This window comes from Xiphophorus hellerii, chromosome 21 (assembly GCF_003331165.1).
Source record: "Xiphophorus hellerii strain 12219 chromosome 21, Xiphophorus_hellerii-4.1, whole genome shotgun sequence".
Lineage (NCBI taxonomy): Eukaryota > Metazoa > Chordata > Actinopteri > Cyprinodontiformes > Poeciliidae > Xiphophorus > Xiphophorus hellerii.
The window spans coordinates 14,259,550-14,271,178 of NC_045692.1; the positions used below are offsets into that span (position 1 = coordinate 14,259,550).

At 38.9% G+C, this 11,629-nt stretch overlaps 2 protein-coding genes across 3 annotated transcripts; one reads left to right on the top strand and one right to left on the bottom strand.

Annotated features, from left to right (window-relative positions):
* The first annotated feature begins 845 nt into the window (after positions 1-845).
* Positions 846-7,579, top strand: trim55b (tripartite motif containing 55b). 2 transcript variants are annotated; one of them, XM_032552111.1, is made up of 8 exons: positions 846-1,107; positions 1,571-1,740; positions 2,725-2,905; positions 4,079-4,174; positions 6,509-6,742; positions 6,832-6,854; positions 7,205-7,329; positions 7,419-7,579. In XM_032552111.1, exons 1-8 carry the CDS (start codon positions 988-990, stop codon positions 7,577-7,579), a joined length of 1,110 nt encoding a protein of 369 aa, XP_032408002.1. In that variant the 5' UTR covers positions 846-987. The 2 variants fall into 2 exon arrangements, with proteins under 2 accessions (XP_032408002.1, XP_032408003.1); XM_032552112.1 differs by having other exon boundaries at positions 988-1,107; positions 2,728-2,905.
* A 2,260-nt stretch (positions 7,580-9,839) lies between these two features.
* On the bottom strand, positions 9,840-11,314 carry crhb (corticotropin releasing hormone b). The gene is made up of 2 exons (XM_032552113.1): positions 11,107-11,314; positions 9,840-10,720 (listed from the first exon to the last, which is right to left on the bottom strand). The coding sequence occupies exon 2, from the start codon at positions 10,697-10,699 to the stop codon at positions 10,169-10,171; it is 531 nt and encodes a 176-aa protein (XP_032408004.1). The 5' UTR covers positions 10,700-10,720; positions 11,107-11,314; the 3' UTR covers positions 9,840-10,168.
* Positions 11,315-11,629: the final 315 nt, after the last annotated feature.

Consider the following 11,629-nt stretch of genomic DNA (forward strand, 5'->3'; position numbering starts at 1 on the left):
AGCAACTTGAAATGTAAGAGTAGCCCAATAACAGCTAAGACACGTTGTACACTTTAACTGGATGCTCAACTTAAATTGCCAATATTTAGGTAATCTTTACCTAGCGTTTAGAGAAAGACCAGTCATGTCATTCCTTAAATGTTTCATGCTGTAAGAAATATTTTCCAGATTTTTATTCATACTCTTAACAAAATATTTTAAATGTGTTAACTTATTTCACAGTTTAAATAGCTTTTTGTAACAGTTTTATGACCTCCCTTTTCACTTGTTCAGACGTATATTCATATCTGTGAAACATGTAATTTAGCATCCTTTTCTTTTTTTACCATCATGCATATAAAGACAACAACAAATATAACTCTTAAATATTAGCAGTGGGAATTACTTTTACTATTTTCTCCATCTGCTCCAACCTCTTCTCCTTATTGTATATATATACCGTTTTTTGTGAAAACTGTAGTCATCTGGTATAAACCTTGTATTGTTTTTCTCTTGTTTTTAAACTTTCCCACAGTTTCTGAGCAAGACTTGGCCGATCCCTCTTGTTTTCTGCTCTGAGATTTGCAGCTACTTCATCTGTTTATTTATATGCTCCAATATTCACAATCAGAGTTTTCGTATAAACCAAAAAAGGATATATGGAGATTAAATCTTGATTTGTGAGCTTAGTGATTGGGCAAAGTTATCATTCTAAAGTGAAGAAAGTTAACTTCAACATCATTTTGTCACCCTCTACAGGGTGTGTTTAGAAGCTGTTAGACAGCTGTTGAATACTGAACTGCTCTGTTTCAAATATGGGCAAGGTAAAAATGGCAAGCCAAACTAAAAAAAGAACTGACACCAACTGGGTTGGACCGAACACCCTCTTCTCTTGACCGTGTGACTCAGCGTCTGACCGTGTTTTTCTTTGTTGCGCAAACCTTTACCAAAGCTGTGGTTTGATTGTGTTTAGGTGCATTTTAAAATTGTTTCCCCAAAGCTAGCGCCATGGACAACTTGGAGAAGCAGCTGATATGTCCCATATGCTTGGAAATGTTTACAAAGCCTGTGGTCATCCTACCCTGCCAGCACAACCTGTGCAGAAAATGTGCCAATGATGTTTTTCAGGTAAGCAAACAAATAAAATCTAATTTTTTTTTTTTTAAATCAGACAAAAAGACAACTATGGAGCATTGTTATTTATGTCTGCCATTTGAATATTAATATTTTAAAGTTCTTTCCTAAAAATTTTAAGATATTAACAGCTTAACAAGCTAGTGTCTAGATGACAAGTGAACTGCCAATTTAAAAATACTTAAATATTTATATGCTTTGTTGGAACATTATTAATGTAATAAATTAAAGGTGCAAGTTCTTTAAAATTGTTCCAAAGTATTATTTGTTTGCATTTACTCTTCTCAAAGTGTATAAAGGAATTAGCAGTTTTACACAGCATGGATTCCACATTGGTATTGCTTTCCTGTTAATCTCTGAGATTAACGTTTCATAACTGTTTATTGAAGAGATCTAGTTATCCATCACAGTCCTGTTAAGACACTAAAAATAAATTCTGAATTGCTTTTGCTCCCAGGCTGCAAACCCATATCTCCCAACCAGAAGTGGTTCGCTGACGTCTGGAGGCCGTTTCCGATGCCCGTCCTGCAGACACGAGGTGGTTCTGGACAGGCATGGTGTCTACGGCCTGCAGAGAAACCTGCTGGTTGAGAATATTATTGATATGTTCAAGCAGGAGTCAAGCAGGTGAGCCCAAGCAGATACAGGGCCTGTCGTCATGCAACAGCCACAAATCTGAGTGTATTTTATTGTTATTTTATGATAGTTTTACACAAGTTTGCACTTAAAATAAATGGAAAACTTTCATTGTTTTCTACTGTAAAACAGTATATATATGAAAAATGTGCATTCATCTTCAGCCACCTTTACTTTTGTACCTCTAAGTAGAAATCAGTCCTACCAATTCCCTTCTAAAGTCAATTCACCAGTAAATAAATTACACAGGAGTTTAACTGAATCACAGGATAACTACAGCTGCTCTGTCAGTGACTAGCTGTCTTTCCATCAACTTTTTTTTTTTTTTTTGAAGAAGAATTGCATTAGAAAACAGTAAAATTGGAAACAGTAATGGAAACAGTAAAATAAAAATAACTCTACATTTTTTGGTTTGTGCTAGTTTGCAACCTCTACATCATGTTTATTACCTCCATGTGTATCGTCAAACTCTGTTGATATCTTGCTCTGCGTTTGATTCACTCCAAACCAGTAGATTAAAACAGCCCTAATTTATATTTTCCTTTTTTTTCTGATTTGCAACATTTCAAAAGTTTTCTTAAAATTCGCTACTGAATAGCCAAAAGGTGTATGTGGCATAAAACCTACAAAACCCTAACTCATAGATTCCAGATGTTTCACTTAAGACAAAGTAAGGAGATTGTGACCTAGTTTTGGAAAATCAAATCATTGATCGTTTTATGGTATCAGAAGAATGAACTTTCTTATTACAGTAGAATTACTATCACATCCACTCCTGTGCACCGATCAGCATCCAGCTATATCGATTACCTTGTTGACATTGCATGCGATAATAGAAAAAAAAAAGCGGCCTGACGGCTCGTCGATAATCTGCTGAGGTGTGTAACAGTGACATTATCAAAGCAACGTCACATGTCACATTAGTATGCAGTGAAATGACAGAAAGGTGTTGCTGTTTTCCTCACACCTCAACAGCAGCAGCGGGCCAACACAGGAGAGGAAGGAAGAAACGCCCATGTGCGACGTTCACGAGGACGAAAAGATCAACATTTACTGTGTAACCCACGCCGTGCCCACATGTTCGATGTGTAAGGTGTTCGGAGCCCACAAAGACTGCGAGGTGGCGCCCCTCGGCACTGTCTATGAGACGAAGAGGGTGAGAGCTTGGGGGTTTTAGATAATGGTCTTCCCTCATCACAATAACTGTTATGAGTACAGTTGAAACCAGAAATGAAGTTACACACAATATTTAGAAGATATTTATGACTTTCTTCAAATTCTGAAGATTACATCGCCTCAATATTTGCTAAAATTACCTGTAATACTTCGGTGAAAGTAATACAGAACTCTGCGAACCACATCGCTCTGGCCACACCTGGTCGCTCCAAAACATTAACTTTGTTGTTCTAGGTTACTTTCTAACTAATTTGGAGCAATATTTAGGGTCACCCTCCATTTTGAGGACTCATTTGCTCACAGGTTTGACTGAAACAAAGACGAATCTTGAATATTTTTAAAATATTGCCTTTCCTCATGATATTTATTTTATGAAGTGGAACAGTCTCTCTTCCAGTAAAACACTCATAAAACATGATGTTGCTGCCAGCGGGCTACTAATTTGGGATGGTGCTGTTAGGCTTGTGACCTTCCCCCCTTTTTCTTCAAATTTAACATTAGTCATTAGAGCCAAATTTTAGTTTTATGATTATAGGACCAAATGACGAGTCTCCAAACATGTTCTTCCAGATAACATTTTGAAATTTTAATCAGATTTTTTATGCTTCTTTGCCGAGTGGCCTTCCAGCCGGTGTCAGGACAGGACACAGTTTTCTCTGGATGATATCTTTCTTACCTACTTCAGGCAGCAAGTCGCTCTTGTTCTGGAGCGACTTGCTGCCTGAAAATGCATGTCTGCATTTTGTGCACAATACAGACATTGTGCACAAAACCCACATTCATCCTTGAGACACAGACTGTTACTCCTTACGTGAAACCTATTACTGCTGGACAATCCTATGATTGCACTGTTGGAAATGATAGATGAGGAACCTTTCTGGGGTTTGAATTTTATCAGTGATGAACCAGACTTCTGAAGGTTCACCGTTCTTTTGATACCTAGCCTGGTTTCTTTTGACTTTTTCGTGATGTTATATACAAGGTAGGAGAGTTACAGGTGTGCCACCATTTAACATCTTCGGCTTTAGGAAATTATTTAAAGACATAGTAACCCTATTTTGTGTAAGTCTTTTTATGCCGCGTTTATCAGCATCTGGTTTTAAGTTTCCCTGATTTCAGTCGACAATCCCTCCCGTCTTGCCTTTGTGTCCAGTCCGAGCTGAGTGACGGGATAGCCATGATGGTTGGGAACAACGACAGGATCCAAGGCATCATTAGCCAGCTCGATGAAGCCTGTCGTGTCATAGAGGTCAGTGTTGAGCGACTGCAGCATCCTGCTGCTCACAGTGGGCTTCAACCTGTGCATGCACTAACCCACCTGTAGAGACTTACAAACTGGTGTAATGTGCCCTTGTCACTGGCACTCTTTTCGCTTTTTTCAGCATGCCTCTGTGGGGTTTACACAAAAGGAGAGAGAGGAAAATTGGTATTTTCAGTGCCACTGTGTTCTGTTCTCTCCCTCCATTCATTCATTTTCCTCTTTTTCCCCTTGCCTCAAACACCTGATTTCTGGTCTGCCCCTGTAGCATGGACAACAAAACAAGCAGAGTAATAGATGGAGAGGAGGACAGGCAGCTTTCCTGTGATTTATATGTGACCGTCAGATTTAGCGCAGAGAAAGCTGGATTGGTTCCAGTTTCCCATGTGTCATCTTTCGCGTTCAGATAGCGCATAAGGAAGGAGGTTTACTGTCTTTTCAGTGCCTTAAAAAACTAATCGCACTGCTTAAACCTTTCCACATTTCGTCATAAGAGAAACAGCCGTCATTATGTTTTACTGGGATTTTATGTAATAAACCATAGTAAACTTCTGGTTAAGCTAATAAAAATCTGAAATGCATGATGTGCATTTGTATTCAGCCCATTTCACTCTAATATTATGAAGTCAAAGCCAGTAGAGCCTATTACTTTCAGGTTGTTGGCAACTATGAATCAATACAAAGAGTGGTAGTCTTCCATTCATAAACTTGTCAGCTTAAATTTCATCGTTCTCGTCTGCAACATGTTGATGTGCCCCTTGGCAAGACTCTTAACCTCAAATTGCCTTTTACTCTGCAGACTTGGCTGTATTAAAAAGTGCTTTGAGGGGTTAGTCTGAGTTCAAAAGCACATTCTGAATTCATTCCATTTACCATTCAGAAATCACTTGAGGAAAACAAGAGTCCACCTGTTAATAATTTGTTATTTGTACAAATACAGTACAGACCAAAAGTTTGGACACACCTTCTAATTCAATGGGTTTTCTTTATTTTCATGACTATTTACAAGGCAAGAAATCCCACTTATTAACCTGACAGGGCACACCTATGAAGTGAAAACCATTTCAGGTGACTACCTCTTGAAGCTCATCAAGAAAATGCAGAGTGTGTGCAAAGCAGTAATCACAGCAAAAGGTTGCTACTTTGAAGAAACTAGAATATAAGGGGTATTTTCAGTTGTTTTACACTTTTTTGTTTAGTGCATATTTCCACATGTGTTATTCATAGTTTTGATGCCTTCAGTGTGAATCTACAATGTCAATAGTCATGAAAATAAAGGAAACTCATTGAATTAACAGGTGTGTCGAAACTTTTGGTCTGTACTGTACATCTGTTCCTTAAAGGCTTTAGATGTGTGTTAGAGAACATCAGTGAAGGTGTTATTGAGTAATGTACTATCCATCATCCAAAAATAGAAAGAGTATTACACAATGACAAACGTACCAAGACATGGAGAAATTCAAAGTTGTGTCATTAAATACATGTTATTAGGAATACAACATGTAAAAAAATAAAATAAAATAAGGCATAAAATTATGTATTTTGAGCACATTTAACGAGCCAAATGTGTTCATAATGTTAAAAGTTCTGCAGTTTATGCAAAATAACAGAATTTGTTTGTGTCAGTGGCATTACTAAACGATCACATTTGTTTTTAAATTTATGTTTAAAATAGAAGTATGAAACAGCAAAGCTGCGTATTATTTATACTACATACACAGTAAAAATCATGTTATATGTCCTAATCCTAGTTTGTTGTAAAGACGTTAACTATGACTAAATAGTTGTCTGGAGCAGTTGGGAATAAAACTAGTACTTTAGATCAAAATTGTAATTTTCAGGAAAACAGTAGCCAAATAAACAAGAGTTTATTAAAGTAAATTTAGCCTTACAGTTAAGTACTTTAATCAACAAACTTACTCAGCTAGTAACATCCAAATGACTGTGAAAAAGAAACTAATAAACTCTTAAAAGGTCCAAACTAACATGGCTTGATCTACAGGAAACAACATTTTAGTCTCTAGGCGTGTAAAAATAATAAAAATAAATAAATAAATAAAACATTAATGTTGGACAAACTATACCAAGGTTGAAAGAGAATGAATGGTTTTCCAAGGTAATGTAAATAAAAACGAAAAACACAAAAAAATATTTAAAATAAACCTCTTTGATTTTCAATATTTAAAGCTGTTTTCTCCCACAAATTACATTTGCATACACTCACTCAGCTAACCTGAATTATTAATGTGGATTGAATTTCCCATCTTTCTCACACATTTTCCTATGTCTCTTATCCCCCCCCCCGTCTCCCTCTCCCAACCCCAGGAGAACGGTCGGAGGCAGAAGACGAAGGTGTGCGAGAAGTTTGACCATCTCTACTCCGTGCTGGAGGAGAAGAAGAAGCAGATGAGTCAGAAAGTGACGGCCGAGCAGGAAGAGAAGGTGAATTACATCCAGGGCCTCACAAAGAATTACGGAGACCATCTGGAGGAGAGCTGCAAGATCGTGGAGAGGGGGATTCAGACTATGGAGGAGACAGAAATGGCTCTTTTCCTTCAGGTCAGGACAATGAGTTGACTTTAAACTTTGCCAGTTTAAAATAAACTCTGCCTTTATCATCTAACAATGTGAAGTTTTGTCTCTTCCAGAATGTAAGGGATCTCCTTAAAAAGTGAGTACTTGCTTACATCCATATTGTTATACAACTGCCAGGCCAACAACTTCATTTCTCCTGTGTGCTCCTGTGGTTTTAAAACTTTTTCATTGATTTTCTCGTGAATGATTCACCACATCCACATCTGCTCTTGCACCCAAACGCAGCTAATTCACACCTTCTCTCTGATGTGAAAAATAATTCTGCAAAATGTTGCGAATCACTATCTAGAGCTGAGGCATCCTGAAATAATCCGCTGGAAGTGCTGAAAATCACAAATGTATAAATACACTTCGAGACGTGTTACTTTGAGCGCTTGACGCTGGAATCTAGTCAATGGGTGTGCTATTTTAAATAACTGCCCTCAGAATCGAAGACGCATCCAGTACGGCACACTTGGACAAAGTTGAGCTCGGCTATGAGAAAATGGATCACTATAAAGTCGACTTCAGAAGAGAACGCAAGGCTCTCAGCAACCTCAACTTCATGCCAGGTGAAGGGATGTAGATTATTTACGAGGTGCATCTTTTTTCCTTTGCTTACCTGCATTTAGTCTGAACGTTGCTCACTTTGTTTTCACAGACGATGACGACAAGAATGAAGAAGGAGGAGACGGAGAGGCGGGAGAAGGTGCACGGACTGTTTCTGGAGGGGCTGCGGTTTCAGCCCCCCCTGCACAGCCCAATGCCCCCCAGCAAATAAACCCCTCCCTGAGCCCAACCAGGAGCACTCCTTCCACCTAACTGGTACAAAACATCCATCTTAACGAGCAGCTGGAGAGCTGCTGCTGCTGCTGCTGCTTCATGTTGATTTCTGATCAGTTGTGATCGGCCGAATGAATGCAAGAGTCATTTTAGATCCGTAAGAAAGGAAACGTCTGATTTGAAGCTAAAGGAGTAAGATAATCAGAAAAATCAGTCTTATTTCTTTGCATCATATTTATATGTTTTAATTCCTCTGTTCAGCTCATTTTTGATAGGTGTTGCGTTGCTATTGGCTATATTTAGAAATGAGATAAATTTTTAAAGCCGCTGACCTTTAACAACTCACTGTTAAAGTACGTAATTAGACGCAAGAAGAAAATTGGTTCTCTCTCTTTTTTGCTCCTTCCTTGTTGTTTTTATGGCAGATATAACTTTATGTGGGCACCAGAAAAGTGCGGAAAAATATCACTGTGACATTTCAGTGTTTTACTGCCCATTTATTCATTTTTTGTCACATAGCACAAGGATGTTTTCCAGTATTTAATGTCATTTTGCCATTTTGTTATACATATATTGTGAAATTAAAATGTATTCAACACTTTACTACTGACACCGTACTTCAAATTTCTCATTGTAACATTTACATGTGCCTCTAATTACATGAGAATATACTTTCGTAATTCAATTCAAAACCAATTTGCACTCATTACACACAGAGTGATATATTTCGAGTTATTTGTGTCAATTTTGATTGTAGCTTTCAGCAAAAAATAAAATAAAAAAATAAAAAATCTTTCTTTAGACCAAAAGAGAAAATTATTACACATATATATAATTGTTGTTATGGCTTGCTGAAGATTGAGGTTGTTCAGAGTCTTGCTTCCAAAGAAATTAATGGGAAACTGAGTGGAAGGAAAAAGTGTGGAAGAAAAAGTTGCATACGCAACAAGAATAACTGCAGTTTTAACTGTGAAGAAAAGTCTGTACTCAGACGTACCCATGATGTGAGCTGCAGCTGGGGGAAATCAGACAGAAATCAGGGTCCAAGAGTTTTATGGAAGAGTAAAGTGGCACAAAATCTAAATTGCTTGAGGACCAGTGTGGTGTTTCCACAATCAGGGATGATTTGGTGTGCTGATGGTGTTTGTTCACCGCATCACAAAATCAGGAATTTTTTTGAGTTCATGTTTTCCTCTGCTGATAAGCTATATGTAGATGCTGATTTAATTTTCCAGCAGGATTTGGAACCTGCAAGTACCAGCTGGCTCAGCTGACCTTCACCCCAATTCATGCTAATGCAGACACAACCAAATATTGATGGTTTATAATGTGCAGCACATTACTTTCAGCAGGCCAATATTTATGTATTAAAAATCCTTTATTTGTTCTGATTTTGACATTTTCCAATTTTACAAGAAACTAAACTTTGGGTTTTAATTAGCTGTAAGCCTCAATAAACAATTTAGCAAAAATAAACACTTTTTATAAGTTTAACTTTTTGGATTGCAATATTAAAATAACTTTTTCATGATGTTCTGATTTATTGAGCTACACCTGCACTTCTTATTTGACTGTTTTTGTCTATCACTGCGTAACCTTGTTCAGCTGGAGTTTCTGTCTGAATTTTCTTGTTTCCCACCTCAAAGCCAGCTCAAGGGATTATACGGCCGTCCAGCTTGTGCTCACGTCTCAAGACCGCAAAGGCTCTTCGTGGTCTCACCTTGACATAGCTTCACTTCCGAAATAGTCCATCACTGAATCCCATCTAATCACTGCACAGCATCAGTCAGTGAGTTGGATCCTTTACAAATGGGCCCAGTGCAGCACTACGGGCTCTGAGTGGAGACGTGAGCTATAAGGGATGAGTCACTCAGTGCACAGATCTTGTTCGGTGTATCCTGCCTCTTTAAGGTCAGAGATCAACACAGGCACACATATTGTGCTTAGCATTCATTAGTGGTACATATCTGAGCTCGGGTTGCTTCTTCATGGTATAATGAGAAATGCCTCTTGAGGTTGCAGAGGGAATTACTCTACCGTTTCCACCTGCAGGAGCTCCCACCCATCTGAAAATTGTTGCCTTTTGTTTGTGTTTTGGTTTTACTATTTAATCCGTATAATTTAGATTTATCATTCAAGCTGCACATGTCTAAAATCTTGAAAATAGATTTGACTCCCACATTTCGTTGGAGCTTTACTCCTGCAAGGATATTGACAGAGAAGTGTAAGCTTTGCATTTGTTTATTTTTTATTTAAAAATATAAATATAAGACGTGTCGTTGCACAACAGAAAAAAATGGCTGGTTGCACGTAAGTTTATTAACAAACATAAATATAAATACAGCGGTTCATAATCTAAAACAAAATACAAATTTATATTTGAACGAAAAGAAAAGTGCGTCTTCTGAAACTCTACAAATTCGACACCAACATCAAAATGGCAAGGTATAACCGGACCAGTCCAGCCCGTTTACGCTCCATCATTTTTAGGTTAAAGCTATGAATTATAGAGTGATAAAGCAGCACTATATTGCACACAGCATGTTTTTGTGCTAATAAATGCAGAACAAAATAAAATAAAACATAAACAGAGGGAACTGAGATCTTTGGCGGGCTGGAGAGATGGTTTCATTTCCCAAACAGCTCCATCATCCTTCTGTTGTTCTGCGCCTGCTGGGCCAGCTGTTCCGCCTTGGACATCTCCATCATCTCCCGCAGCAGGTGGAAGGTCAGGTCCAGGGATATCGGTGGGTCTTCGGACCTCCTCCCCCTCTCCATCGACTCGTCCCCGCGGTCGGCGAAGCCACCTATGAGCGCTCTGATGTTGCCAACTTTCCCCTGCAAGAGGCGCCGCGTCAGCTGGAGCTGCTGCGCTCTGTTGAAGATGGATGGGGATCCGCCGGGATAGTACAAGGATGGGAAAGAGTTAGAGTCCCCGTTTCCCAGCCGGATGAAGTACTCCTCTCCGAGGCGCTCCAGAATGGGGCCAGACTGCTGCTGCTGCTGTTCCTGCTGCTGCCGCTGCTGCTGTTCGGAGTTTTGGCTTTGGAGAGCGGGGATGCGCAGGGGACCGCCTGGGCTCTCAATAGCCCGACATTCGTAGCGCGGTAAGAAGGCAACGAGCAGAATAACGGTGGTGCCGAATAAATTGAGCTTCATGTCAGGATTTCAGCTGGAAATCTGGGAAGAGGGGGAAGAAAAAAACGCATTTAGGATTCCTGTTTGCTGCGTAAAGAGACAATTACGCACGGAAAACACACCTGAAAACAGCCATTGGTGTTCCAATTAATGTATCTATCATTTGTGAATAAATTCTATCTAAATAATAATCATACCTTCTCATGTTAGAGTAAAAAAAAAAAATGATCAAGTATTTTTTTAAATCTATGCGTAACCTCGATTGGTTAAGATTTACTACTGAGATGTTAAAAATTCAAAAAGAACCAAACAAATTCAGAGGTAATGAGTTGATAGGCATCTATCTTTGTTTTAAATGAGAATATGAAACATATCAAGTTAAGTATTAAGCAGAAGGAAGAAAAAAAAACTCAGAAGAATTTCTTTACCTTCAGTACAGGTAGTCCAGAAGTCTACAGCCGCGTAGGTTGCCAGGTATAGTTGGCGAAATGCCGCCCTCCTTCACTTCTCCGAAGAGACAAGTATATAGTTACTTAAAGGGAGAAGAGATGCTGAATGGACTTATATATAGCCGCCGTCACTACAAGCGCGTTGCTGAGAGCCCCAGATTGATTCTGCGCGTCCTCGCAGGGGTTGAACGTGAATGGACGCCTCTGACAAAGTGCTTTAGTTCGGATGGGATGAGTCATACGTGAGCATGCGCGCGCACGAGCATTTACCTCCCCCCCTCTGCGCCTGAAGATCAGGCCTAAATAGGTGCCACACCTACAGGCATTTCTCACTGGAAAGGGTTAGTTGGAAATTCTAAGACCACTTTGCTTAGAAGTTAATGGAAATGTTGGATCAATAGAAGCTCTAAATTGGGTATGTGTTTTTTTAATAACCATCTAATTAATTCAACGTTTAGTTAGCTGGTTTGCTGCTTTTGATAATCGAACGTTTTTGCATGGA

Coding starts and splice junctions, on each gene's coding strand:
- trim55b (XM_032552111.1), top strand. CDS start 988: ATGGACAACTTGGAGAAGCAGCTGATATGTCCCATATGCTTGGAAATG. Junction 1,741..2,724: donor TTCAAGCAGGAGTCAAGCAG/GTGAGCCCAAGC, acceptor ACACCTCAACAG/CAGCAGCGGGCCAACACAGG. Junction 7,330..7,418: donor CAACCTCAACTTCATGCCAG/GTGAAGGGATGT, acceptor TTGTTTTCACAG/ACGATGACGACAAGAATGAA.
- crhb (XM_032552113.1), bottom strand. CDS start 10,699: ATGAAGCTCAATTTATTCGGCACCACCGTTATTCTGCTCGTTGCCTTC.